Genomic DNA, 25,215 nt, shown 5'->3' with positions numbered 1-25,215 from the left:
GAATTAAATTTTTGTGTGTATTTCGGGTTCAGTAGTTTAGACACAGTGAGTGACTAAAGCATCAGTTACTGGCTTATTGGAAAGGATAAAAATAAATACTGAATGCTCAAATAATAAATGAAGGAGTGTTATGGAGAAAACAGTGCTCCAATAATGTAATTGTGGACTTATAGCCTAATAAATATTCAAAGAGAGTCACCTGAAGTTGCACATAAAACTTCCCTTTATGTGTGTCTGCACTTTAATCAGAGTTTTTTCAATGAGTCAGAAATAAGAATAAGAAAGAGCTTTAATTGTTACTTGCAGTAGGCAATACAATTAAATAGAAAATATTTCACTATATTTAAGCAATTGTTTTAAGTTTATATACTAAGAAAGCACCAATTGTATTAAAACAATTAAACAATTAAAACAATTGCTTAAATATAGTGAAATATTTTCTATTTTTTTCCATGTAAGACATACTAAATTTATTAATAATGATATTATATTAATGTGTAGTTGACAGTAAAGCGCCCTGTACTGAATTTCATATTATACTCCCATAATGAAAATGGATTTTGTATACTCCTCTGCAGTTACACTTGCAAGAAAAAAAGGAATTGACAGATTATTGACTCATAATAATGATAATTGACTCATAAATGGAAAGAATGAGTGGTTCATAAACATTTAAGAGGTATATAATGGCTTGGAATTCTCAAATATCATGGAATGAATTCCATACCATGAAGATAGTGCAAAGAGTTACCTTAAAACAGCCAGAGATTGGAAAGCAGATGAAGTGCTAATAGTCAGGAGCTATTACAATGGTAGTTCAGAAAACGGCGGGTGCTAAAAGCAGCGAGTTCAAACCCCGTGTGCGGTGCCTTCTGGCTAGTCCCTAGCCCCTCTCTGCGCCCTGCCGGCTCGCCCTGCCCGCTCGAACTGCCGCTCAAACTGCCCCGTGACAATAACAGGCCCCGCACCTCTTTGCCGGGCTCCTCTTTGCCGGGCTCCTCTTTGCCGGGCTCCTCTTCGCCGGGCTCCTCTTCGCCGGGCTCCTCTTCGCCGGGCTCCCGGTCGCGGGGCTCCCTACGGAGCCTTCAAATCCCCCGCGGGACCGCCCCCTCCCGTCAGGCCCCGGGCGGGACCGGCCACTGCCGGCTGTCGACAGCCCAGTGGCGCCCAGCGCGCCCTCGCGTGGGTTTCCCTGGGATTTTCCCGGCTTAAGGAAGCTCACCAGCGCCAGAAAGAGCCACCCAGACTAAAAACTCACGGTCCTCCCACTGGATGCCAGTGAATAAGTGGTATTAAAGGCTTAACTGCACTTAAATCTCCGGAGAGAAAAGTGGGATGGCCCACTTCAGCAAAGCACTAAAAGGGCGGGAGGCGGGACGCGTGCCGGAAGCCGCCCGGCGGGGCGGCCTCGCTTTTCCCCGCCGCCGGCGCGGCCGGCGTCCGCTCGGCCCCCGCCCGGGGCCCTTGCTTTTCCGTCCCTCCCGGGGGCGGCGGGCCGCTGGGCGGGAGGGCTTTAGGGCGCCCCGCGCCCCGCTCTCCGCCGGGGGGATCCGGTGGCGGCTAAGGAGGATCGGAGCCTGAGCCTTGGTGGGACTAAAGGCACCGAGTTCAAGGCCCGCGCGCCCGGACCAACCTTTCGGTGACCGACAGGCCCACCGGCGGCACCTTCCCTACATCGCCCCCAACGGATCCCATGTTTTTTGGGCGCCCGCGGCGCCGCCTCGCCTCGCCTCGCCTCGCCTTCTTTTGGCGTCGCCCTCCGGAGACGGGAGGGCTCCCGTCCTCCTGCCCCACGCTCCCCTCCCCACAGGGGGGTCGCGCGGCGCCGGGAGGCCTCATGGGGCCGCCATGCGGGCGGCCGCCGCCCGAGGCGCCCGTGGCCCAGGGGGTGGGGCCTGCGCCGGGGCCCCTGAGGTCGCGGGTTCCATCCCCGGCCGCCCCTGAGCGGCGGGCGGCCGGAAGGGCGGGAGGCGGGACGCGTGCCGGAAGCCGCCCGGCGGGGCGGCCTCGCTTTTCCCCGCCGCCGGCGCGGCCGGCGTCCGCTCGGCCCCCGCCCGGGGCCCTTGCTTTTCCGTCCCTCCCGGGGGCGGCGGGCCGCTGGGCGGGAGGGCTTTAGGGCGCCCCGCGCCCCGCTCTCCGCCGGGGGGATCCGGTGGCGGCTAAGGAGGATCGGAGCCTGAGCCTTGGTGGGACTAAAGGCACCGAGTTCAAGGCCCGCGCGCCCGGACCAACCTTTCGGTGACCGACAGGCCCACCGGCGGCACCTTCCCTACATCGCCCCCAACGGATCCCATGTTTTTTGGGCGCCCGCGGCGCCGCCTCGCCTCGCCTCGCCTCGCCTTCTTTTGGCGTCGCCCTCCGGAGACGGGAGGGCTCCCGTCCTCCTGCCCCACGCTCCCCTCCCCACAGGGGGGTCGCGCGGCGCCGGGAGGCCTCATGGGGCCGCCATGCGGGCGGCCGCCGCCCGAGGCGCCCGTGGCCCAGGGGGTGGGGCCTGCGCCGGGGCCCCTGAGGTCGCGGGTTCCATCCCCGGCCGCCCCTGAGCGGCGGGCGGCCGGAAGGGCGGGAGGCGGGACGCGTGCCGGAAGCCGCCCGGCGGGGCGGCCTCGCTTTTCCCCGCCGCCGGCGCGGCCGGCGTCCGCTCGGCCCCCGCCCGGGGCCCTTGCTTTTCCGTCCCTCCCGGGGGCGGCGGGCCGCTGGGCGGGAGGGCTTTAGGGCGCCCCGCGCCCCGCTCTCCGCCGGGGGGATCCGGTGGCGGCTAAGGAGGATCGGAGCCTGAGCCTTGGTGGGACTAAAGGCACCGAGTTCAAGGCCCGCGCGCCCGGACCAACCTTTCGGTGACCGACAGGCCCACCGGCGGCACCTTCCCTACATCGCCCCCAACGGATCCCATGTTTTTTGGGCGCCCGCGGCGCCGCCTCGCCTCGCCTCGCCTCGCCTTCTTTTGGCGTCGCCCTCCGGAGACGGGAGGGCTCCCGTCCTCCTGCCCCACGCTCCCCTCCCCACAGGGGGGTCGCGCGGCGCCGGGAGGCCTCATGGGGCCGCCATGCGGGCGGCCGCCGCCCGAGGCGCCCGTGGCCCAGGGGGTGGGGCCTGCGCCGGGGCCCCTGAGGTCGCGGGTTCCATCCCCGGCCGCCCCTGAGCGGCGGGCGGCCGGAAGGGCGGGAGGCGGGACGCGTGCCGGAAGCCGCCCGGCGGGGCGGCCTCGCTTTTCCCCGCCGCCGGCGCGGCCGGCGTCCGCTCGGCCCCCGCCCGGGGCCCTTGCTTTTCCGTCCCTCCCGGGGGCGGCGGGCCGCTGGGCGGGAGGGCTTTAGGGCGCCCCGCGCCCCGCTCTCCGCCGGGGGGATCCGGTGGCGGCTAAGGAGGATCGGAGCCTGAGCCTTGGTGGGACTAAAGGCACCGAGTTCAAGGCCCGCGCGCCCGGACCAACCTTTCGGTGACCGACAGGCCCACCGGCGGCACCTTCCCTACATCGCCCCCAACGGATCCCATGTTTTTTGGGCGCCCGCGGCGCCGCCTCGCCTCGCCTCGCCTCGCCTTCTTTTGGCGTCGCCCTCCGGAGACGGGAGGGCTCCCGTCCTCCTGCCCCACGCTCCCCTCCCCACAGGGGGGTCGCGCGGCGCCGGGAGGCCTCATGGGGCCGCCATGCGGGCGGCCGCCGCCCGAGGCGCCCGTGGCCCAGGGGGTGGGGCCTGCGCCGGGGCCCCTGAGGTCGCGGGTTCCATCCCCGGCCGCCCCTGAGCGGCGGGCGGCCGGAAGGGCGGGAGGCGGGACGCGTGCCGGAAGCCGCCCGGCGGGGCGGCCTCGCTTTTCCCCGCCGCCGGCGCGGCCGGCGTCCGCTCGGCCCCCGCCCGGGGCCCTTGCTTTTCCGTCCCTCCCGGGGGCGGCGGGCCGCTGGGCGGGAGGGCTTTAGGGCGCCCCGCGCCCCGCTCTCCGCCGGGGGGATCCGGTGGCGGCTAAGGAGGATCGGAGCCTGAGCCTTGGTGGGACTAAAGGCACCGAGTTCAAGGCCCGCGCGCCCGGACCAACCTTTCGGTGACCGACAGGCCCACCGGCGGCACCTTCCCTACATCGCCCCCAACGGATCCCATGTTTTTTGGGCGCCCGCGGCGCCGCCTCGCCTCGCCTCGCCTCGCCTTCTTTTGGCGTCGCCCTCCGGAGACGGGAGGGCTCCCGTCCTCCTGCCCCACGCTCCCCTCCCCACAGGGGGGTCGCGCGGCGCCGGGAGGCCTCATGGGGCCGCCATGCGGGCGGCCGCCGCCCGAGGCGCCCGTGGCCCAGGGGGTGGGGCCTGCGCCGGGGCCCCTGAGGTCGCGGGTTCCATCCCCGGCCGCCCCTGAGCGGCGGGCGGCCGGAAGGGCGGGAGGCGGGACGCGTGCCGGAAGCCGCCCGGCGGGGCGGCCTCGCTTTTCCCCGCCGCCGGCGCGGCCGGCGTCCGCTCGGCCCCCGCCCGGGGCCCTTGCTTTTCCGTCCCTCCCGGGGGCGGCGGGCCGCTGGGCGGGAGGGCTTTAGGGCGCCCCGCGCCCCGCTCTCCGCCGGGGGGATCCGGTGGCGGCTAAGGAGGATCGGAGCCTGAGCCTTGGTGGGACTAAAGGCACCGAGTTCAAGGCCCGCGCGCCCGGACCAACCTTTCGGTGACCGACAGGCCCACCGGCGGCACCTTCCCTACATCGCCCCCAACGGATCCCATGTTTTTTGGGCGCCCGCGGCGCCGCCTCGCCTCGCCTCGCCTCGCCTTCTTTTGGCGTCGCCCTCCGGAGACGGGAGGGCTCCCGTCCTCCTGCCCCACGCTCCCCTCCCCACAGGGGGGTCGCGCGGCGCCGGGAGGCCTCATGGGGCCGCCATGCGGGCGGCCGCCGCCCGAGGCGCCCGTGGCCCAGGGGGTGGGGCCTGCGCCGGGGCCCCTGAGGTCGCGGGTTCCATCCCCGGCCGCCCCTGAGCGGCGGGCGGCCGGAAGGGCGGGAGGCGGGACGCGTGCCGGAAGCCGCCCGGCGGGGCGGCCTCGCTTTTCCCCGCCGCCGGCGCGGCCGGCGTCCGCTCGGCCCCCGCCCGGGGCCCTTGCTTTTCCGTCCCTCCCGGGGGCGGCGGGCCGCTGGGCGGGAGGGCTTTAGGGCGCCCCGCGCCCCGCTCTCCGCCGGGGGGATCCGGTGGCGGCTAAGGAGGATCGGAGCCTGAGCCTTGGTGGGACTAAAGGCACCGAGTTCAAGGCCCGCGCGCCCGGACCAACCTTTCGGTGACCGACAGGCCCACCGGCGGCACCTTCCCTACATCGCCCCCAACGGATCCCATGTTTTTTGGGCGCCCGCGGCGCCGCCTCGCCTCGCCTCGCCTCGCCTTCTTTTGGCGTCGCCCTCCGGAGACGGGAGGGCTCCCGTCCTCCTGCCCCACGCTCCCCTCCCCACAGGGGGGTCGCGCGGCGCCGGGAGGCCTCATGGGGCCGCCATGCGGGCGGCCGCCGCCCGAGGCGCCCGTGGCCCAGGGGGTGGGGCCTGCGCCGGGGCCCCTGAGGTCGCGGGTTCCATCCCCGGCCGCCCCTGAGCGGCGGGCGGCCGGAAGGGCGGGAGGCGGGACGCGTGCCGGAAGCCGCCCGGCGGGGCGGCCTCGCTTTTCCCCGCCGCCGGCGCGGCCGGCGTCCGCTCGGCCCCCGCCCGGGGCCCTTGCTTTTCCGTCCCTCCCGGGGGCGGCGGGCCGCTGGGCGGGAGGGCTTTAGGGCGCCCCGCGCCCCGCTCTCCGCCGGGGGGATCCGGTGGCGGCTAAGGAGGATCGGAGCCTGAGCCTTGGTGGGACTAAAGGCACCGAGTTCAAGGCCCGCGCGCCCGGACCAACCTTTCGGTGACCGACAGGCCCACCGGCGGCACCTTCCCTACATCGCCCCCAACGGATCCCATGTTTTTTGGGCGCCCGCGGCGCCGCCTCGCCTCGCCTCGCCTCGCCTTCTTTTGGCGTCGCCCTCCGGAGACGGGAGGGCTCCCGTCCTCCTGCCCCACGCTCCCCTCCCCACAGGGGGGTCGCGCGGCGCCGGGAGGCCTCATGGGGCCGCCATGCGGGCGGCCGCCGCCCGAGGCGCCCGTGGCCCAGGGGGTGGGGCCTGCGCCGGGGCCCCTGAGGTCGCGGGTTCCATCCCCGGCCGCCCCTGAGCGGCGGGCGGCCGGAAGGGCGGGAGGCGGGACGCGTGCCGGAAGCCGCCCGGCGGGGCGGCCTCGCTTTTCCCCGCCGCCGGCGCGGCCGGCGTCCGCTCGGCCCCCGCCCGGGGCCCTTGCTTTTCCGTCCCTCCCGGGGGCGGCGGGCCGCTGGGCGGGAGGGCTTTAGGGCGCCCCGCGCCCCGCTCTCCGCCGGGGGGATCCGGTGGCGGCTAAGGAGGATCGGAGCCTGAGCCTTGGTGGGACTAAAGGCACCGAGTTCAAGGCCCGCGCGCCCGGACCAACCTTTCGGTGACCGACAGGCCCACCGGCGGCACCTTCCCTACATCGCCCCCAACGGATCCCATGTTTTTTGGGCGCCCGCGGCGCCGCCTCGCCTCGCCTCGCCTCGCCTTCTTTTGGCGTCGCCCTCCGGAGACGGGAGGGCTCCCGTCCTCCTGCCCCACGCTCCCCTCCCCACAGGGGGGTCGCGCGGCGCCGGGAGGCCTCATGGGGCCGCCATGCGGGCGGCCGCCGCCCGAGGCGCCCGTGGCCCAGGGGGTGGGGCCTGCGCCGGGGCCCCTGAGGTCGCGGGTTCCATCCCCGGCCGCCCCTGAGCGGCGGGCGGCCGGAAGGGCGGGAGGCGGGACGCGTGCCGGAAGCCGCCCGGCGGGGCGGCCTCGCTTTTCCCCGCCGCCGGCGCGGCCGGCGTCCGCTCGGCCCCCGCCCGGGGCCCTTGCTTTTCCGTCCCTCCCGGGGGCGGCGGGCCGCTGGGCGGGAGGGCTTTAGGGCGCCCCGCGCCCCGCTCTCCGCCGGGGGGATCCGGTGGCGGCTAAGGAGGATCGGAGCCTGAGCCTTGGTGGGACTAAAGGCACCGAGTTCAAGGCCCGCGCGCCCGGACCAACCTTTCGGTGACCGACAGGCCCACCGGCGGCACCTTCCCTACATCGCCCCCAACGGATCCCATGTTTTTTGGGCGCCCGCGGCGCCGCCTCGCCTCGCCTCGCCTCGCCTTCTTTTGGCGTCGCCCTCCGGAGACGGGAGGGCTCCCGTCCTCCTGCCCCACGCTCCCCTCCCCACAGGGGGGTCGCGCGGCGCCGGGAGGCCTCATGGGGCCGCCATGCGGGCGGCCGCCGCCCGAGGCGCCCGTGGCCCAGGGGGTGGGGCCTGCGCCGGGGCCCCTGAGGTCGCGGGTTCCATCCCCGGCCGCCCCTGAGCGGCGGGCGGCCGGAAGGGCGGGAGGCGGGACGCGTGCCGGAAGCCGCCCGGCGGGGCGGCCTCGCTTTTCCCCGCCGCCGGCGCGGCCGGCGTCCGCTCGGCCCCCGCCCGGGGCCCTTGCTTTTCCGTCCCTCCCGGGGGCGGCGGGCCGCTGGGCGGGAGGGCTTTAGGGCGCCCCGCGCCCCGCTCTCCGCCGGGGGGATCCGGTGGCGGCTAAGGAGGATCGGAGCCTGAGCCTTGGTGGGACTAAAGGCACCGAGTTCAAGGCCCGCGCGCCCGGACCAACCTTTCGGTGACCGACAGGCCCACCGGCGGCACCTTCCCTACATCGCCCCCAACGGATCCCATGTTTTTTGGGCGCCCGCGGCGCCGCCTCGCCTCGCCTCGCCTCGCCTTCTTTTGGCGTCGCCCTCCGGAGACGGGAGGGCTCCCGTCCTCCTGCCCCACGCTCCCCTCCCCACAGGGGGGTCGCGCGGCGCCGGGAGGCCTCATGGGGCCGCCATGCGGGCGGCCGCCGCCCGAGGCGCCCGTGGCCCAGGGGGTGGGGCCTGCGCCGGGGCCCCTGAGGTCGCGGGTTCCATCCCCGGCCGCCCCTGAGCGGCGGGCGGCCGGAAGGGCGGGAGGCGGGACGCGTGCCGGAAGCCGCCCGGCGGGGCGGCCTCGCTTTTCCCCGCCGCCGGCGCGGCCGGCGTCCGCTCGGCCCCCGCCCGGGGCCCTTGCTTTTCCGTCCCTCCCGGGGGCGGCGGGCCGCTCGGCGGGAGGGCTTTAGGGCGCCCCGCGCCCCGCTCTCCGCCGGGGGGATCCGGTGGCGGCTAAGGAGGATCGGAGCCTGAGCCTTGGTGGGACTAAAGGCACCGAGTTCAAGGCCCGCGCGCCCGGACCAACCTTTCGGTGACCGACAGGCCCACCGGCGGCACCTTCCCTACATCGCCCCCAACGGATCCCATGTTTTTTGGGCGCCCGCGGCGCCGCCTCGCCTCGCCTCGCCTCGCCTTCTTTTGGCGTCGCCCTCCGGAGACGGGAGGGCTCCCGTCCTCCTGCCCCACGCTCCCCTCCCCACAGGGGGGTCGCGCGGCGCCGGGAGGCCTCATGGGGCCGCCATGCGGGCGGCCGCCGCCCGAGGCGCCCGTGGCCCAGGGGGTGGGGCCTGCGCCGGGGCCCCTGAGGTCGCGGGTTCCATCCCCGGCCGCCCCTGAGCGGCGGGCGGCCGGAAGGGCGGGAGGCGGGACGCGTGCCGGAAGCCGCCCGGCGGGGCGGCCTCGCTTTTCCCCGCCGCCGGCGCGGCCGGCGTCCGCTCGGCCCCCGCCCGGGGCCCTTGCTTTTCCGTCCCTCCCGGGGGCGGCGGGCCGCTGGGCGGGAGGGCTTTAGGGCGCCCCGCGCCCCGCTCTCCGCCGGGGGGATCCGGTGGCGGCTAAGGAGGATCGGAGCCTGAGCCTTGGTGGGACTAAAGGCACCGAGTTCAAGGCCCGCGCGCCCGGACCAACCTTTCGGTGACCGACAGGCCCACCGGCGGCACCTTCCCTACATCGCCCCCAACGGATCCCATGTTTTTTGGGCGCCCGCGGCGCCGCCTCGCCTCGCCTCGCCTCGCCTTCTTTTGGCGTCGCCCTCCGGAGACGGGAGGGCTCCCGTCCTCCTGCCCCACGCTCCCCTCCCCACAGGGGGGTCGCGCGGCGCCGGGAGGCCTCATGGGGCCGCCATGCGGGCGGCCGCCGCCCGAGGCGCCCGTGGCCCAGGGGGTGGGGCCTGCGCCGGGGCCCCTGAGGTCGCGGGTTCCATCCCCGGCCGCCCCTGAGCGGCGGGCGGCCGGAAGGGCGGGAGGCGGGACGCGTGCCGGAAGCCGCCCGGCGGGGCGGCCTCGCTTTTCCCCGCCGCCGGCGCGGCCGGCGTCCGCTCGGCCCCCGCCCGGGGCCCTTGCTTTTCCGTCCCTCCCGGGGGCGGCGGGCCGCTCGGCGGGAGGGCTTTAGGGCGCCCCGCGCCCCGCTCTCCGCCGGGGGGATCCGGTGGCGGCTAAGGAGGATCGGAGCCTGAGCCTTGGTGGGACTAAAGGCACCGAGTTCAAGGCCCGCGCGCCCGGACCAACCTTTCGGTGACCGACAGGCCCACCGGCGGCACCTTCCCTACATCGCCCCCAACGGATCCCATGTTTTTTGGGCGCCCGCGGCGCCGCCTCGCCTCGCCTCGCCTCGCCTTCTTTTGGCGTCGCCCTCCGGAGACGGGAGGGCTCCCGTCCTCCTGCCCCACGCTCCCCTCCCCACAGGGGGGTCGCGCGGCGCCGGGAGGCCTCATGGGGCCGCCATGCGGGCGGCCGCCGCCCGAGGCGCCCGTGGCCCAGGGGGTGGGGCCTGCGCCGGGGCCCCTGAGGTCGCGGGTTCCATCCCCGGCCGCCCCTGAGCGGCGGGCGGCCGGAAGGGCGGGAGGCGGGACGCGTGCCGGAAGCCGCCCGGCGGGGCGGCCTCGCTTTTCCCCGCCGCCGGCGCGGCCGGCGTCCGCTCGGCCCCCGCCCGGGGCCCTTGCTTTTCCGTCCCTCCCGGGGGCGGCGGGCCGCTCGGCGGGAGGGCTTTAGGGCGCCCCGCGCCCCGCTCTCCGCCGGGGGGATCCGGTGGCGGCTAAGGAGGATCGGAGCCTGAGCCTTGGTGGGACTAAAGGCACCGAGTTCAAGGCCCGCGCGCCCGGACCAACCTTTCGGTGACCGACAGGCCCACCGGCGGCACCTTCCCTACATCGCCCCCAACGGATCCCATGTTTTTTGGGCGCCCGCGGCGCCGCCTCGCCTCGCCTCGCCTCGCCTTCTTTTGGCGTCGCCCTCCGGAGACGGGAGGGCTCCCGTCCTCCTGCCCCACGCTCCCCTCCCCACAGGGGGGTCGCGCGGCGCCGGGAGGCCTCATGGGGCCGCCATGCGGGCGGCCGCCGCCCGAGGCGCCCGTGGCCCAGGGGGTGGGGCCTGCGCCGGGGCCCCTGAGGTCGCGGGTTCCATCCCCGGCCGCCCCTGAGCGGCGGGCGGCCGGAAGGGCGGGAGGCGGGACGCGTGCCGGAAGCCGCCCGGCGGGGCGGCCTCGCTTTTCCCCGCCGCCGGCGCGGCCGGCGTCCGCTCGGCCCCCGCCCGGGGCCCTTGCTTTTCCGTCCCTCCCGGGGGCGGCGGGCCGCTCGGCGGGAGGGCTTTAGGGCGCCCCGCGCCCCGCTCTCCGCCGGGGGGATCCGGTGGCGGCTAAGGAGGATCGGAGCCTGAGCCTTGGTGGGACTAAAGGCACCGAGTTCAAGGCCCGCGCGCCCGGACCAACCTTTCGGTGACCGACAGGCCCACCGGCGGCACCTTCCCTACATCGCCCCCAACGGATCCCATGTTTTTTGGGCGCCCGCGGCGCCGCCTCGCCTCGCCTCGCCTCGCCTTCTTTTGGCGTCGCCCTCCGGAGACGGGAGGGCTCCCGTCCTCCTGCCCCACGCTCCCCTCCCCACAGGGGGGTCGCGCGGCGCCGGGAGGCCTCATGGGGCCGCCATGCGGGCGGCCGCCGCCCGAGGCGCCCGTGGCCCAGGGGGTGGGGCCTGCGCCGGGGCCCCTGAGGTCGCGGGTTCCATCCCCGGCCGCCCCTGAGCGGCGGGCGGCCGGAAGGGCGGGAGGCGGGACGCGTGCCGGAAGCCGCCCGGCGGGGCGGCCTCGCTTTTCCCCGCCGCCGGCGCGGCCGGCGTCCGCTCGGCCCCCGCCCGGGGCCCTTGCTTTTCCGTCCCTCCCGGGGGCGGCGGGCCGCTCGGCGGGAGGGCTTTAGGGCGCCCCGCGCCCCGCTCTCCGCCGGGGGGATCCGGTGGCGGCTAAGGAGGATCGGAGCCTGAGCCTTGGTGGGACTAAAGGCACCGAGTTCAAGGCCCGCGCGCCCGGACCAACCTTTCGGTGACCGACAGGCCCACCGGCGGCACCTTCCCTACATCGCCCCCAACGGATCCCATGTTTTTTGGGCGCCCGCGGCGCCGCCTCGCCTCGCCTCGCCTCGCCTTCTTTTGGCGTCGCCCTCCGGAGACGGGAGGGCTCCCGTCCTCCTGCCCCACGCTCCCCTCCCCACAGGGGGGTCGCGCGGCGCCGGGAGGCCTCATGGGGCCGCCATGCGGGCGGCCGCCGCCCGAGGCGCCCGTGGCCCAGGGGGTGGGGCCTGCGCCGGGGCCCCTGAGGTCGCGGGTTCCATCCCCGGCCGCCCCTGAGCGGCGGGCGGCCGGAAGGGCGGGAGGCGGGACGCGTGCCGGAAGCCGCCCGGCGGGGCGGCCTCGCTTTTCCCCGCCGCCGGCGCGGCCGGCGTCCGCTCGGCCCCCGCCCGGGGCCCTTGCTTTTCCGTCCCTCCCGGGGGCGGCGGGCCGCTCGGCGGGAGGGCTTTAGGGCGCCCCGCGCCCCGCTCTCCGCCGGGGGGATCCGGTGGCGGCTAAGGAGGATCGGAGCCTGAGCCTTGGTGGGACTAAAGGCACCGAGTTCAAGGCCCGCGCGCCCGGACCAACCTTTCGGTGACCGACAGGCCCACCGGCGGCACCTTCCCTACATCGCCCCCAACGGATCCCATGTTTTTTGGGCGCCCGCGGCGCCGCCTCGCCTCGCCTCGCCTCGCCTTCTTTTGGCGTCGCCCTCCGGAGACGGGAGGGCTCCCGTCCTCCTGCCCCACGCTCCCCTCCCCACAGGGGGGTCGCGCGGCGCCGGGAGGCCTCATGGGGCCGCCATGCGGGCGGCCGCCGCCCGAGGCGCCCGTGGCCCAGGGGGTGGGGCCTGCGCCGGGGCCCCTGAGGTCGCGGGTTCCATCCCCGGCCGCCCCTGAGCGGCGGGCGGCCGGAAGGGCGGGAGGCGGGACGCGTGCCGGAAGCCGCCCGGCGGGGCGGCCTCGCTTTTCCCCGCCGCCGGCGCGGCCGGCGTCCGCTCGGCCCCCGCCCGGGGCCCTTGCTTTTCCGTCCCTCCCGGGGGCGGCGGGCCGCTGGGCGGGAGGGCTTTAGGGCGCCCCGCGCCCCGCTCTCCGCCGGGGGGATCCGGTGGCGGCTAAGGAGGATCGGAGCCTGAGCCTTGGTGGGACTAAAGGCACCGAGTTCAAGGCCCGCGCGCCCGGACCAACCTTTCGGTGACCGACAGGCCCACCGGCGGCACCTTCCCTACATCGCCCCCAACGGATCCCATGTTTTTTGGGCGCCCGCGGCGCCGCCTCGCCTCGCCTCGCCTCGCCTTCTTTTGGCGTCGCCCTCCGGAGACGGGAGGGCTCCCGTCCTCCTGCCCCACGCTCCCCTCCCCACAGGGGGGTCGCGCGGCGCCGGGAGGCCTCATGGGGCCGCCATGCGGGCGGCCGCCGCCCGAGGCGCCCGTGGCCCAGGGGGTGGGGCCTGCGCCGGGGCCCCTGAGGTCGCGGGTTCCATCCCCGGCCGCCCCTGAGCGGCGGGCGGCCGGAAGGGCGGGAGGCGGGACGCGTGCCGGAAGCCGCCCGGCGGGGCGGCCTCGCTTTTCCCCGCCGCCGGCGCGGCCGGCGTCCGCTCGGCCCCCGCCCGGGGCCCTTGCTTTTAGTAGAGGAGACTCCATGTGTTTTGAAAGGAGAATATTCACAATTTTCCGCCGTGCTTTGTGAATCATACCTATGTTCAGCCCTATTAAAATGCCAAGTGATAAGGAACTTATTTCTTAACATGAAATCCAGGGACTTGAGTGTTGTTCACCTTCTATTAACGCCATCTATGGGCCGAGCAATTCTGTCTTCAGACATTGCAGCTAATTCTGAACACCTCAAGTGTTGACAAGTACTGAAGATGGGATTGTACGAATAACCTTGAAACATCCTGCACGTCTGTGTACCCCTGAGCTTTAACCATACCTGGACAGATGGCTAACAGATCTTTGACAGGAAAGGCTGATGTCTGTTACAGGTTTATTAGACTGTTACTAGTCCTTTTCTGATTGTTGGTCATGTATGTGAGGTAAACCCCTTGTAGAGCTTCTTGTACTTTTCTTGTTTGAAACTTTTGGATGTGGTGCATGTTGCTGTGCGTCCATTTGCTGTGTGGTTGCAAAAGCTGAGCTTGTTTCTGCATCCACTCTCAGTTACTCTGAACACAAGCTGTATCTCTTCCCTCAAACTAGAATTGAAGGCTTACGCTGTAGTTGCTTGTGAAGAAAGAAGGGAAATAAATGCTTGCTGCATAACAAGCAGCAATGTTTGGTTCTGGTAGTTAAGGAGGGAAGGATTAATTTCCCTAACTTGCAGCAGCTTATACCATGCAGCTGTAGCTTGTTGCTAGGAAATAGATTTTGCAGGCCTGGACCATTTCTTCCTGTGATGGTAAGACCGAATGGACATGTTATTGTTATCTTATGGCTACTGTACAGCACTGATGGTGTTAGAACTGCTTTAGCAATTAGAAATCAGTTTTGTGGCTTTAGGAGATCTTCAAAATCAGACAAAAAGCTTTTTTTCTTTCCCCCAGCCAATGTGAGCTTGCACTTTATCTGCACGGGGGTCTGAAATGCAATATCATACTGTATTGTATTTCTCTATAGACCAAGAACTTCCTTATTGGTCTTCATAAGAATCAAATAACCTCCTGTCAGTTGTGAACGCTGCCTTTTGATTACTTCTAATTTCAAAGGTAAGATCTTATTTCCTATGAAGGCTATCATGCTATATCAGCTGATATTGTTATTGGAAGACACAGCAGTAATCTGCTTCCACTGAAGGTGAAATGTTCCAGTGTGAAATTTTACTTTACGTTCCAAAGATGTCAGCTGCATGGCAGGCATTGTAGCTTGCAGGAGGAGTTTCAATATAACAGCTGATACATTTTTGAGTGTCACATACATCATTTAAAAAATGATAAAATTCTCATTCTAACGACTTACTGCAATAATAGCCCTTTTTTTACTTCTCATAATTTTTTTATTGGATGTTGTGCAGACATCACAGCTGCTGTGATATTCATCATGCTGTGAGTAATGAATGTAGTGCAGCAGAAGTGGGCCTTACCCAGATGGTGGCACATAAAGCTGGAACTTCTCCCGTGCAAGTGCTGACCACACCTGGCCCTCTCTGCTTTTCCTAAAAGGATCTCAATAGGTTGTCAAGGATTAAGTCATTTCCATTTATAAGTTTATGACACAGATTTGTTGGCTCATGTGTTTTCTGTGTCTGCCTGCTGTGTCTGGTAACATTTTTACCTCATGAGTGTGAGGAGTCTATATCAAATATATACAGAAAAGTTATTCACTGGGTTTAGAGTAGTGACAAGCTTTCTTAACAAGGCTTCGTGGGTTTTGCCTAAAAGAAACCGTGTGATTTTTACCATAGAAAGCAAACAACCTACAGCTGGAAGGATGAAACATCTGCTCTCTGTTTCTGCAACAGATCACGGAGGAAGGATTATACAAAACTTAATGTAAACCAACAAAAATATTTTGATGAACTTGAGTTGTAGTGTAAAGAATCATCTTGGTGATACACTCCACATCAGCCTGGCTCTGTGCACAGTGAATGATAATGCTGAACCCAAAGGGACTCTGGCTGAGTGATGCTATGATGTTTCTTTGGCTGGAAATTGTTGACATGGGAGATATGTTGATGAGTGTGAGTATTTAGTTTTCCATTCTGTCAGTTACAAATAGAAATACTGTAGTACCTCCTGGACTATGTTTTAATCTGTGCCTTCAAAATAATAGTTGCCAGGGCTGCTTCTCTGCTTTACTGCTTTGTTTTACATTTTCCAAGACTACAGCAGAATTGCTCTAGCTTTGCTCTGCAACAACAGAGTGGCAAATCTGACCTGATCAGTTAGTAAATGATGTCTGTGTGTGGAGTTGTATCATTATGACTTTCTGAAAACTGAAATGATGAACTGTTTTTTCAAGGCTGGTAGCCCATTTTAGCTGGCAGCATGTTGACCCAACGTGGTCCTTGGAAAATGTTATTACTATACCTGGCTTGGCTTTTCAGGACTTCAAGTGGCTGGCTGGTAGGTTTTTTATTATGTGTTTTCAGCTTTTTGTGAGCACTGAGGCCATTGCTAGGACAGGTCTTCCTAACTGGTTTAAGACACTTTCTATTAATAACATTTTCTAGTTACTTCAGCAAAAGCAACAGACCCGGACAGGGCAGGATAGTTTCTTGAGCTTGATGTGCTTTGTCTACCTAGCAGCCTGAGGCAGGCTTCTTTCCAAGTGTATGTTTGCTCCTCCACACCACATCAGGTCTATTTAAATGTCTTCAGGTCACAGCTTGACTCAGATCACCACAGTTTGGGCAGTTGTGTGAGGAAATGCCATGCATGTTTGTTCTGAACTGGCTCCCAGTGGCTTCATTTGCTGCGCCCTGTCTCCAGCATCAGAAGAACCCATGAACAGAGTTCTCTGCCCCCTCCTTCCTATTTTTTTTGCTAGCAGCTCCTGACGCCATCAGTTTCCCAGGCTGAAGGATCGTAACCTGCCCAGCTGACCTATACTTCTGTTGTCTCTTCTGAACCTTTCACTTGCTGAGATAAGGGGACTAGTCTGAACTGTTCTTAAGGTCTGGAAAAAGCATGGATTTATTCAGCAGCATAATGTTATTTACTTTTGCTCAGTATTCTGTTGTTAATAACTTAGTAGGGTTTTGGTGGTGGCCAAGCAGTGAGCTGATGTTTTCATAGAACTACCATAACCCCAGGCTAGGGCTTTAAAGAAGTAATAGCTAGGAGTACTCTCTTCATCCTTGAGGCGGGAGAATCTGGTCTTCTGTACATTGGGGCTACTAGAGTCACACCTATTCTGAAGTCAGTTTGGACCCAGTAATTTCTAAACAATCGTGCAGACATTCTGCAGCCTTTTTAAAATGGCTTGCTCGTATTACTCCTGTAAACAATACTATGCAAATCTACCATTGCTACTGCATCTCAGATATATCTTCATATGGATTTGTTTATGAAACTGCACTTTTAGTTTATTTGCAGTTGTCCAGGTTGTTAGAGGTAGTTGAGCAATTGCATTTGGTTATGTTATACATTTGAATAACAAAAGAAATTATCATAGAATCATATAATCATAGAATAACCAGGTTGGAAGAGACCCACCAGATCATCGAGTCCAACCATTCCTATCAAACACTAAACCATGTCCCTTAGCACCTCGTCCACCCGTGCCTTAAACACCTCCAGGGAAGGGGACTCAACCACCTCCCTGGGCAGCCTGTTCCAGTGCCCAGTGACCCTTTCTGTGAAGAATTTTTTCCTAATGTCCAGCCTAAACCTCCCCTGGTGGAGCTTGAGGCCATTCCCTCTTGTCCTGTCCCCTGTCACTGGGGAGAAGAGGCCAGCTCCTTCCTCTCTACAACCTCCTTTCAGGTAGTTGTAGAGAGCAATGAGGTCTCCCCTCAGCCTCCTCTTCTCCAGGCTAAACAACCCCAGCTCTCTCAGCCGCTCCTCATAAGAAGGATTCGAGGAGCGGTCTCACCAGTGCCGAGTACAGAGGGAGAATAACCTCCCTGGACCTGCTGGTCACGCCGTTTCTGATCCAAGCCAAGATGCCATTGGCCTTCTTGGCCACCTGGGCACGCTGCTGGCTCATATTCAGTCGCTGTCAACCAACACCCCCAGATCCCTCTCCTCCAGGCAGCTTTCCAGCCAGACTTCTCCTAGTCTGTAGCACTGCACAGGGTTGTTGTGCCCCAAGTGCAGGACCCGGCATTTGGCCTCATGCCATTGGACTCTGCCCAGCAGTCCAGCTGGGCAGAGTTACATGTGTCAGCAGATATGAACCCCATGAGCTTTGTGAGCCCTTTTTTTGTTTATTATCACCTCTAGAGAATAACCCTTCTTCATACAATCCTGGAAATTTATGCTTTTACTGGAAATTTTACTGCTTTTACTGGAAATATTAGAAACATTATTTTATATTATGGAAACACCTGCTGTGTAGTAGGCACAAATCTGGGGTTGTGTTTTCTACAGGCTTAAATGCTAGAATATTTCTTTCTAAAAGCATGTACACCTTGATGGATGGGGGCAAGAAAGAAGCTTCCAGTACTGGCAGATTGTGCTCAGGCTATCCTATGTCAAGTTGAGGAAGATTCAGAAATTGAAATGCTGACAACTGTTCCCCAAAACCCTCAACAATCGGACACAATGTTGTTCCTGCGTTACTGCTGTTCAGTGCAGGTGACGCTGTGGCACCAAAGAGCTGTAGCCAAATGAGTGGTCCGCATGGCAGGATAGCAACGTGCAATTAGATGCAGAATTTGTGGTTGAACAGTGGCACGATTAACAGGTATTGCTCTCTCCCTCTCTATAAAATACTTCCTCTTTTTCTTCCTTTTAGTCTGCTGTAACTCTTGAACCTATTGGCTGCAGAATTTAATGGACAATGAGATACCTCAAATATATTTAAGTTCCTACAAATTTAATGAAAATCAACAGTTGAGTGAAAGAGAACAGCCCGATTAATGTTCCCTGTTGTGAAAAGGCAGCTACATCTTGGCTCCTAGTGGCTCTGTTGGACATCAGCCAGCTGGTCAATGAGCACGCGCATCCTGGTCGTGTCCCGGTTTGCCTGCTGTCACACATGTAGCTGTGAAAATATTATGGCCCATATGTCACCTGCCTGGCTGAACAGAGTGCTGAGAGTGCTCGGGGATAAGTGGGTTAAGAAATTTAGGACATGTCTATAGGAAATCAGGCATTGCATTTCCAGTGGCTCATGGAAGAGTATGTTGGTTTAGCAGTAATCAGGATGGGATGTTTTACCCCTTGTAGACAAATATGCACTTAGAGAGCTTCTAAATGTGTAATCTTGAGAACCGCGTGGTCGAGTCACTTATAGGTCAAACCTATACATTCTTTGAGGAACTGGGAAGGAACCAGAAAGTGTGAGGACTTCTAGAGCAATGGCCTCTTTGTCACTGCCACTCCACTCTGGTTTGTGAGCACATTGACCACTCTAATACAAAATTCATCTCCTCTCTGTGATGTTTCCATGTTTGTGCTAAAACACCAATTTCTAAAATTGGCATAGTACATGTTCCAGTTGCTGTTGCATGGGTTGAATCTGAGAGTCTTCATCCTGTGCCGGACAGAGTTGTGCAGGAGAGATGGAGTGAACCTGGTAGTCACTGCAGAGGCTGTGGTGACTCCTGCCCCCATCCCACCTCTCCGCTTTTGGGACAATGCTTGTTAGTTTGCTCTCCCTTGGGGCTTCGTAATGATCACATGGCAGAAGGTGATCCTTATTGTTGTGGTCGTATGGGTGGTGATGCAGTCTGGGAAGCGATGCCATTGATGTCAGCTTTTCTCAGCAATGTTAGGAGATTGCTACGAAGCACTTGGGAATATCTGTGTAAATACACGGGAAATTGTTCTCTCGAATACCTTTAAAACTAGTGTGGTTATGAATAAGAGATTACTCTGGCTTGCAGATTTATTCATAATAATTCAATTGAAATATACATAAATTTAACTACTACATGAAATATAAATGCAGTTGAACATTAGGAAAAAAATTTTCACAGAAAGGGTCATTGGGCACTGGAACAGGCTGCCCAGGGAGGTGTTTGAGTCACCTTCCCTGGAGGTGTTTAAGGCACGGGTGGACGAGTTGCTGAGGGGCATGGTTTAGTATTTGATAGGAATGGTTGGACTTGATGATCTGATGGGTCTTTTCCAACCTGGTGATTCTATGATTTTATGATAATTTGTCTCATGTTGGAAGTTGGAAGGCATCCTTTATTTTAATCCCATAATACTTCACCTGAGTGAGAGGTGACTTACTGTCATACATGTAGGCATACGGTTATGTATTTCAAACTACAAAGGACTGTAAAATTAAAAATACCAATTTCTGCAGAATTTTGGCACCAGTAGGATATTCTGATTAATGACGAGGCCTAAATATTTTTCAGTGGATAGACTGTATCTTTGATACCTATAGCACTTCTACAAATATGCTGTATCTTTCAAAGTCAAGCTCGGAGAATGAAAATTGCCATATGATGGAAAACAAAAGTCTGAATTTACAAGTTCTATAGTTGCCTATGTTTGCCCATTATTTTATTGGAAAAAAACAGCATGTGGCAAAACAAAGAAATGTTTGTTTAGCAGAAACTTTACATTGTGATTTTCAAATTCTTTCAGTGAAGAGGTGAAATCAATAGGGATTGATAGATTTTAGTAGAGCAAAACTGAACAGAAAATGCCCTCCCATTATTTGATGAATTCTCTATACTTATATCCACCGTGACTGAGTGTCTGGTCTTTCCCAAAGACAAATGAGCCAAAGGCAAATAGTATGGGTAGTGTGGTGTCATCTCTGCACTTCAGGAAGTTTTGGAGATCCACTTGATAGTAGTTTTCTGTGTTAAAGATAAATAAATGTGCTAAAGCATTCAAGATGGGTTCAACAATAGAAAAGATTACTTCATGTTCATAATCATTTGGCTAACAGTTGAATACCTGTTGGTTTAATTCAGTTAGATCTTCTGTATTTGCATTTTAAATTTTTGATGTTTTACACTATTGTTTTTGATCACCACCATAAATTTCATTAACAAATTTCTCATTCGCTAAGCCATGATCCCCTAAACCAGGGTTATGTGATATTGTGCTACTTAATAGTTTTTAGAATTCTTAAAATATAAAGTTTCAGTAATTAATAGAGGTAAAAGAATACGAATAGAGGTATTCTGGATGAAATATGATCTAGGCTGACAAAAGTCATGCTATGTTATTATCCTAATTGGAAACAGCAACAGAGAATCAACTAGACAAAGGGCATTACTGGAGAGGGGTGTAGAAAGGATTTTTTTTTATGTTAGACCAGCAGTAACAAGTTAAACTGAAACCAACAGAAAATCTGGATGAAACTGGTAAACGTGCTCAATGTTTCTGATGACATATTGAGGGAAGGGCTGTGCTCTGAAATGATGCTCCCTTTGCTATGACTCCTGTCTTGACTCACAAGTTTGTCTTCTGTAAAGTATTGTATTTCTTTGTGCATAGTAGGGAATGGGGTTGAAATGTAATGGTATTAAAATCTCTAACAGTTTAGCAGAATCTAACAAAGTTAACTACAAACTATTCAAAAACTGCTTTATCTTTGACGAATTACGTTATTAAAGAGTAAAAAACAAATACTTTAAATGAGAGATTTGAAATTGGTACTCAAATCACTGTCAAGTGGAATTGTTAGGAAAAGTGGGCCTCACTTTGATTTCCTATTAGAAACAGCTGGAAGAAATGTTCTCAGCCTCCACTGCTTCACTGATGTAAAACTAATAGGGAAGAACAAAGCAGAGAGTAACTTTCTAGGTTATCCTGCATGGGAAGGCAGAAGTCTGTAAACTGGTGCTCTGTGAGCTGATGCCCTGGGTTACTCTTCGGCAACTTCCTCACATAAGTAAGTTTTTCAATTTGTTTTTGGTGCAAATTTGCAAATTAGTTTTTCCTAAAAAGTTGTTACTGTATTTAACAACACTGATGACAATATAAAGGGGCATTATATGACCCGAGACAGTGTTTATCCTGTATATTTGAAAGATCAGTGCTTTTCTGAACCTCAGAAAGATTTAGCTTAACATAAGAGCAACAAGGGAAGAACTAGCTGCATACAAAGATAAAAGGCAGGATACTGAAAACAAACCAACCGAAAAAACCCAATGCCACCCAGACCTCCCAAACAACAAAAAAACCACCCCACTCTAACCCAAACAACCCCTCTATGAAGAGAAGGAAAAAAATCCAATCTCCTGTACGCCTTAAATCTGTGTTTCCTCTATTTTAAAGGTATTAAGAGAGATATATATATATAATTTTTTTCTTTCAACCATTCTTGACCTGACCTGGAAGAAATAAATCTTAGTTGGGTATTGCAGTTTGAAGAGTTATATTGTAAATTGTATTGGCAATATTTTATCTTTTAAGAGAATGTGATTTTAGATGAACCTAAGAAATGACAGTCAAGAATTTTATTGGCATTGTGTGCAAGGCAGAATGTACACACAAAAGGTTACCCTGAGGTCTGCAACTATAATTACCATTGACCAAAACAGACTATTTATTTAAGCAGCTCTCTGAAAAATGATGTTGCAAGGTTAAAGGATTACCATTTTTCAAGAAGGTTGTCAATAAGGAATGAAGACTACTCACAACTTTACAGCCTATCTTGTCTCTGTGAGTTTTCTTACAATGTAGACTTCTAAAGAACTGAAGTAAATAAATAACTACTGGAAGTGCAGGATTATCCCTTGATGCAGAATTGTATATAGTGTCAGTTGAAATAATTTGAGGTGCTGTATAAATTTAGGAAGAGACAGGTCATGACAAGTTCTATGTCCTTAACAAAGGCTTCTTAGGTCTCATATATGCTTCCTTTCTTTCATAGAGGTTCACATCTGGTTATGATGAGAAAATTCTGACCAGATTTTTACTAGATGCTTTCTAGTGTTGAGGTAAAGGATTGATTGACAGATTGAGGCTAGGATACATAGGCTTGAGAAAATACATATTGTGACAAATGTCCTGTGCATCCTAAGCATGGAAATACAGTTAAAACTATGTACATAAAGGCAGTTACTTCTAGCTTTGAATACAGGGCAATGGGAGGAAAAGTACTGCAAGTCCTTCCACCTTTATGTAATTGTATCCACAGGCTCTGTGCAAATGGGATCTCATGACAAATTTTGATAGTGAACTGAAAACTTCTAAGTAGTTCCTAGATAATTTTGTGACGTAGTTTGATTCATATAAAATGGACAAGTCTAAACATCATCTAAAATGAGACTGCGTTTTCTCTCTGCTGTCTTTTTGTTTGTTTTTATACCTTGGGATAATGAGCATGATAGTTATCTGAAAGTGGAAAGCTCAACAAAGAGGAGGCACATTAACACCATGTGCTGAAAACTCTTTCTGCTCCTTTTCAGGAAGCTGTATCATTGGGATGCTGGAGCAGCAGGGTAATTTCTAGGCTCTTGCCGAGTTCAGATGTACATGCCCCAGCGGGCAGGGGTCATGCCATGTCACCATGTGAAAAGCACAGGGCCACCAGTGCAACAGTGTGCCCTTCTTCTTTTGCTGCTCGTCAGGAAACCTTCATCTGCCCTTTTGTTGTTGCTGTCACCCTTCCTTTCGTGTCACCTCCTTCCATCTGCAAATGACGCATGTGGTTTTGTCTGCTTTGCATAACGGGACAATATAACAGCTAGGTAGTGTGGGGCAGGAGATGGCTCTGTCGTGACTTGTTCGTGCCACAATTAGCACGGTGAGGCCTTAGATTAGTGGAACAACTGCTGTCTTGGTGAAGACTGGATGCTTCCCTGTGAATCTTCAGAAATAAAACAGCAGCCCCTGAGTTAAGTGCAGCAGCTGTCAGGCTCACATCCTTGTCATGGGGGGGTGGCAGTGCAGCTGAGCGATGGGCTGCGTTCCTGCAGCACACAATAGCACTGGCACCTAAGGGGCTGCTGTAAGGGGCCAAGGCAGGAAAGCACAAGTACTGTAAATTGTTTAGCTGAAACGTGTTCCTCGCATTTTCACCTCTGAGGATTCGTACATACATAGGCCATACCCAACCTGTTTTCATCTAACTTGGCTAGTATCTCAGTGATTCTCAAGTTACTTTCCTTTACCTCCATCTGATTTTCAAATCAACTGCAAGATCCAGGATGTGACAGGGAAGGATCTTAAATGTTCACAATGAGCTCAGCTTTCCAACTTTCAGCAAGATAGAAATCCTTATTTAAGACAAAACAAGGAAGTCCTACAAATCATCAGTGAATGCCTGTGTTCTCCTTTTCAGGAAGTACGCTTTGGCTTACACATCCCTCTTGGTACAGAATTCCTCAGTCTTGCTGGACAGTTTGAAAGTAATTACCTTGGTAACGCCACTTCCCACAGCCAAAAAAGCTTCAGGCAGCTTGTCTTAGTATTGCCTTTGTGCTCAGTGCTTTTAACAATTACAGTATAAATCTCTAATTATCCTGCTTCACCACAACTTTCCTTCTCTCCTGCTGGAGGACTTGAAAAGGTGAAGTAAGCAGAATAAAGCAAGGATTTACAGCTCTGAAAGTTGTTCAAAATCAAATCCTGACGACAAATTAAAATGCACTACAAAGGAAAAATGTTTTGATGATCAGTTTCCTGCTGCTACATCCTCCTGTTTAACACTAAAGTACACACACACACACACACACACACACACACACACTCTTCCTTTAAATCTCAGATAGGAATATGAGTATGATGCCAATTAAGAGCATAATGTTAAAACTACTAAACCAAAAAAGGGTGCGGCTAAGCTGGAGCAAGATGAAATGTTGATTTGATTTTGTTTTCTGAGCTCCTCTCATGGTCTGGTTTTCAGATGTTGAGCATCCAAAACTGTATGGAGATCAAAGACACTGTACCTACTTGATGTTTCTGAAAACTGCGCACTAGTTGTTCTGCTGCATTCTGTTGAAATACTGCTGTTCTGCCTGTGTTGTGGGAATGAATGTCTTGCAATGAGTCTGAGAAATGTCCGTTTGTTGCAGGATTGTAAAGCTACAGTTCCATAAGGGAAGCTGTGAAGGTGAGGAGATAGTGTTTGTGATCTTTAACTTTGAGGCAGCAGTAGGATGCAATGTACTCCCCTCAGTGCTATCTTGCCCTATTTCAAGGGTTGTCATCAGACACTTTCTTAGCTCAGATTTGAGATTGTTGTAATTGCTTTGCAGTTGAATTCAAGGGCTTTCTGTATTAATAAAAACAGGCCCCACACTGAAGTAACTCTTGCAACCACAGAAAATGCTTCTGCACGTCATAGACCTTGATTTCCCCTCATGTTTCGATGATTGTAGCTGAACACAGATTTGTGTTTCAGGATTGCTGGAGATACTCCTTGTGGAGAGAAAGCAGGAACTTTTTTTGTTAGCATGGGATTGTACTGCTTACATAGGTACAGTCTAGTATTATGACGAAAAAGACCCTGTTACTATTTGTTAGAAAAAAAATCCTGTTTGTCTTTAAATTATTAGGAAGGCATACGTCTCTGTCAGGGAAGCAAAGTGACTATTAAACACTGCTTTTGTTGTTGATGGAAATTCCATGTTCAGTTGTGATGTCTCAAGTGTGAATATAAAAGATCTGCCACTCCACAATAGCTGTCTACCACATATCCCGATGACAGTGAAGCCAAATTAATCTGCTGCATGTTGGTCAATATTTGCAATTGTTTAGAGAGTTTCCTTGATGGACATTTATATAAATAACGGTTCATTGTCTCTTAAATGGATGTCACCTCCTGAGAGACATAATCTCCCAGGGGAGAAAAAACAATAACAGCAAACCTATCATCAGTCCATAGACTGAGGGACATTCATTTTCTTTTTGTTTCACTGTGTATGCCTGTTCTGTGTGCCCGATACTGACTTCTTTTTTTCAGTGTACAAGTGCAATTGTTTAGCTTGTGCTGTTTCTGAGCAGAGTTTGGGATGGTCACATTTCACCCACCTCTTCCTTCCTACAAAGCATAAAGAGGCATATATATAGATTGTATTAAAGTATTTTTTGTGCACAATTGTTATTGGAAATTGACAGTTCTGTTTTGTCCCTGTGAAACATAAAGTCATACTTTAAAATGAAGACTATACAGTTAAAATTGCAAGATACTAAGCATTTCTGTGAAATTTAAGAACTTTTTCACAATTTAAGAAGTAATTCACAATTGTAGTTCACAATTCATATATGGTATGAAAGGGCTACCAGTATGTTCAGCTCATCCTTAGCAGCTTTTCTGTCTCTTCGTGTCTTCTGCCAAACCCTTCTATAGTGCTGACAAGGGCCATCTATACTCTTTCTCTTCTATAACCCAGGCATCTGTAAATAGTCAGGCTGTTCAGTATTGAAACCTGCTTACATAGCACAGCAATAGGTGATATATTTTTGT

General features: G+C 57.8%; 18 protein-coding genes across 18 annotated transcripts; all 18 read right to left on the bottom strand.

Annotated features, from left to right (window-relative positions):
• Positions 1-1,835: 1,835 nt before the first annotated feature.
• On the bottom strand, positions 1,836-2,438 carry LOC138722606 (basic salivary proline-rich protein 4-like). Its single transcript, XM_069860956.1, has 2 exons — positions 2,229-2,438; positions 1,836-2,159 (listed from the first exon to the last, which is right to left on the bottom strand). Exons 1-2 carry the CDS (start codon positions 2,436-2,438, stop codon positions 1,836-1,838), a joined length of 534 nt encoding a protein of 177 aa, XP_069717057.1.
• Positions 2,435-3,037, bottom strand: LOC138722605 (basic salivary proline-rich protein 4-like). Its single transcript, XM_069860955.1, has 2 exons — positions 2,828-3,037; positions 2,435-2,758 (listed from the first exon to the last, which is right to left on the bottom strand). The coding sequence occupies exons 1-2, from the start codon at positions 3,035-3,037 to the stop codon at positions 2,435-2,437; spliced, it is 534 nt and encodes a 177-aa protein (XP_069717056.1).
• Positions 3,034-3,636, bottom strand: LOC138722604 (basic salivary proline-rich protein 4-like). Its single transcript, XM_069860954.1, has 2 exons — positions 3,427-3,636; positions 3,034-3,357 (listed from the first exon to the last, which is right to left on the bottom strand). The coding sequence occupies exons 1-2, from the start codon at positions 3,634-3,636 to the stop codon at positions 3,034-3,036; spliced, it is 534 nt and encodes a 177-aa protein (XP_069717055.1).
• Positions 3,633-4,235, bottom strand: LOC138722601 (basic salivary proline-rich protein 4-like). The gene is made up of 2 exons (XM_069860943.1): positions 4,026-4,235; positions 3,633-3,956 (listed from the first exon to the last, which is right to left on the bottom strand). Exons 1-2 carry the CDS (start codon positions 4,233-4,235, stop codon positions 3,633-3,635), a joined length of 534 nt encoding a protein of 177 aa, XP_069717044.1.
• On the bottom strand, positions 4,232-4,834 carry LOC138722600 (basic salivary proline-rich protein 4-like). The gene is made up of 2 exons (XM_069860942.1): positions 4,625-4,834; positions 4,232-4,555 (listed from the first exon to the last, which is right to left on the bottom strand). Exons 1-2 carry the CDS (start codon positions 4,832-4,834, stop codon positions 4,232-4,234), a joined length of 534 nt encoding a protein of 177 aa, XP_069717043.1.
• Positions 4,831-5,433, bottom strand: LOC138722599 (basic salivary proline-rich protein 4-like). Its single transcript, XM_069860941.1, has 2 exons — positions 5,224-5,433; positions 4,831-5,154 (listed from the first exon to the last, which is right to left on the bottom strand). The coding sequence occupies exons 1-2, from the start codon at positions 5,431-5,433 to the stop codon at positions 4,831-4,833; spliced, it is 534 nt and encodes a 177-aa protein (XP_069717042.1).
• LOC138722598 (basic salivary proline-rich protein 4-like) lies at positions 5,430-6,032 on the bottom strand. The gene is made up of 2 exons (XM_069860939.1): positions 5,823-6,032; positions 5,430-5,753 (listed from the first exon to the last, which is right to left on the bottom strand). Exons 1-2 carry the CDS (start codon positions 6,030-6,032, stop codon positions 5,430-5,432), a joined length of 534 nt encoding a protein of 177 aa, XP_069717040.1.
• LOC138722597 (basic salivary proline-rich protein 4-like) lies at positions 6,029-6,631 on the bottom strand. The gene is made up of 2 exons (XM_069860938.1): positions 6,422-6,631; positions 6,029-6,352 (listed from the first exon to the last, which is right to left on the bottom strand). Exons 1-2 carry the CDS (start codon positions 6,629-6,631, stop codon positions 6,029-6,031), a joined length of 534 nt encoding a protein of 177 aa, XP_069717039.1.
• LOC138722595 (basic salivary proline-rich protein 4-like) lies at positions 6,628-7,230 on the bottom strand. Its single transcript, XM_069860935.1, has 2 exons — positions 7,021-7,230; positions 6,628-6,951 (listed from the first exon to the last, which is right to left on the bottom strand). The coding sequence occupies exons 1-2, from the start codon at positions 7,228-7,230 to the stop codon at positions 6,628-6,630; spliced, it is 534 nt and encodes a 177-aa protein (XP_069717036.1).
• On the bottom strand, positions 7,227-7,829 carry LOC138722594 (basic salivary proline-rich protein 4-like). Its single transcript, XM_069860934.1, has 2 exons — positions 7,620-7,829; positions 7,227-7,550 (listed from the first exon to the last, which is right to left on the bottom strand). Exons 1-2 carry the CDS (start codon positions 7,827-7,829, stop codon positions 7,227-7,229), a joined length of 534 nt encoding a protein of 177 aa, XP_069717035.1.
• LOC138722588 (basic salivary proline-rich protein 4-like) lies at positions 7,826-8,428 on the bottom strand. The gene is made up of 2 exons (XM_069860926.1): positions 8,219-8,428; positions 7,826-8,149 (listed from the first exon to the last, which is right to left on the bottom strand). Exons 1-2 carry the CDS (start codon positions 8,426-8,428, stop codon positions 7,826-7,828), a joined length of 534 nt encoding a protein of 177 aa, XP_069717027.1.
• On the bottom strand, positions 8,425-9,027 carry LOC138722586 (basic salivary proline-rich protein 4-like). The gene is made up of 2 exons (XM_069860916.1): positions 8,818-9,027; positions 8,425-8,748 (listed from the first exon to the last, which is right to left on the bottom strand). The coding sequence occupies exons 1-2, from the start codon at positions 9,025-9,027 to the stop codon at positions 8,425-8,427; spliced, it is 534 nt and encodes a 177-aa protein (XP_069717017.1).
• Positions 9,024-9,626, bottom strand: LOC138722584 (basic salivary proline-rich protein 4-like). Its single transcript, XM_069860912.1, has 2 exons — positions 9,417-9,626; positions 9,024-9,347 (listed from the first exon to the last, which is right to left on the bottom strand). The coding sequence occupies exons 1-2, from the start codon at positions 9,624-9,626 to the stop codon at positions 9,024-9,026; spliced, it is 534 nt and encodes a 177-aa protein (XP_069717013.1).
• LOC138722542 (basic salivary proline-rich protein 4-like) lies at positions 9,623-10,225 on the bottom strand. Its single transcript, XM_069860806.1, has 2 exons — positions 10,016-10,225; positions 9,623-9,946 (listed from the first exon to the last, which is right to left on the bottom strand). The coding sequence occupies exons 1-2, from the start codon at positions 10,223-10,225 to the stop codon at positions 9,623-9,625; spliced, it is 534 nt and encodes a 177-aa protein (XP_069716907.1).
• LOC138722541 (basic salivary proline-rich protein 4-like) lies at positions 10,222-10,824 on the bottom strand. Its single transcript, XM_069860805.1, has 2 exons — positions 10,615-10,824; positions 10,222-10,545 (listed from the first exon to the last, which is right to left on the bottom strand). The coding sequence occupies exons 1-2, from the start codon at positions 10,822-10,824 to the stop codon at positions 10,222-10,224; spliced, it is 534 nt and encodes a 177-aa protein (XP_069716906.1).
• Positions 10,821-11,423, bottom strand: LOC138722537 (basic salivary proline-rich protein 4-like). Its single transcript, XM_069860801.1, has 2 exons — positions 11,214-11,423; positions 10,821-11,144 (listed from the first exon to the last, which is right to left on the bottom strand). Exons 1-2 carry the CDS (start codon positions 11,421-11,423, stop codon positions 10,821-10,823), a joined length of 534 nt encoding a protein of 177 aa, XP_069716902.1.
• LOC138722535 (basic salivary proline-rich protein 4-like) lies at positions 11,420-12,022 on the bottom strand. The gene is made up of 2 exons (XM_069860798.1): positions 11,813-12,022; positions 11,420-11,743 (listed from the first exon to the last, which is right to left on the bottom strand). The coding sequence occupies exons 1-2, from the start codon at positions 12,020-12,022 to the stop codon at positions 11,420-11,422; spliced, it is 534 nt and encodes a 177-aa protein (XP_069716899.1).
• LOC138722534 (basic salivary proline-rich protein 1-like) lies at positions 12,019-12,870 on the bottom strand. Its single transcript, XM_069860797.1, has 2 exons — positions 12,412-12,870; positions 12,019-12,342 (listed from the first exon to the last, which is right to left on the bottom strand). The coding sequence occupies exons 1-2, from the start codon at positions 12,868-12,870 to the stop codon at positions 12,019-12,021; spliced, it is 783 nt and encodes a 260-aa protein (XP_069716898.1).
• Between the last annotated feature and the right edge of the window lie 12,345 nt (positions 12,871-25,215).

This window comes from Phaenicophaeus curvirostris, chromosome 7 (assembly GCF_032191515.1).
Source record: "Phaenicophaeus curvirostris isolate KB17595 chromosome 7, BPBGC_Pcur_1.0, whole genome shotgun sequence".
Lineage (NCBI taxonomy): Eukaryota > Metazoa > Chordata > Aves > Cuculiformes > Cuculidae > Phaenicophaeus > Phaenicophaeus curvirostris.
Note: the sequence above shows the minus strand (reverse complement) of the source record. Positions and strands in the feature narration are given on the sequence as shown.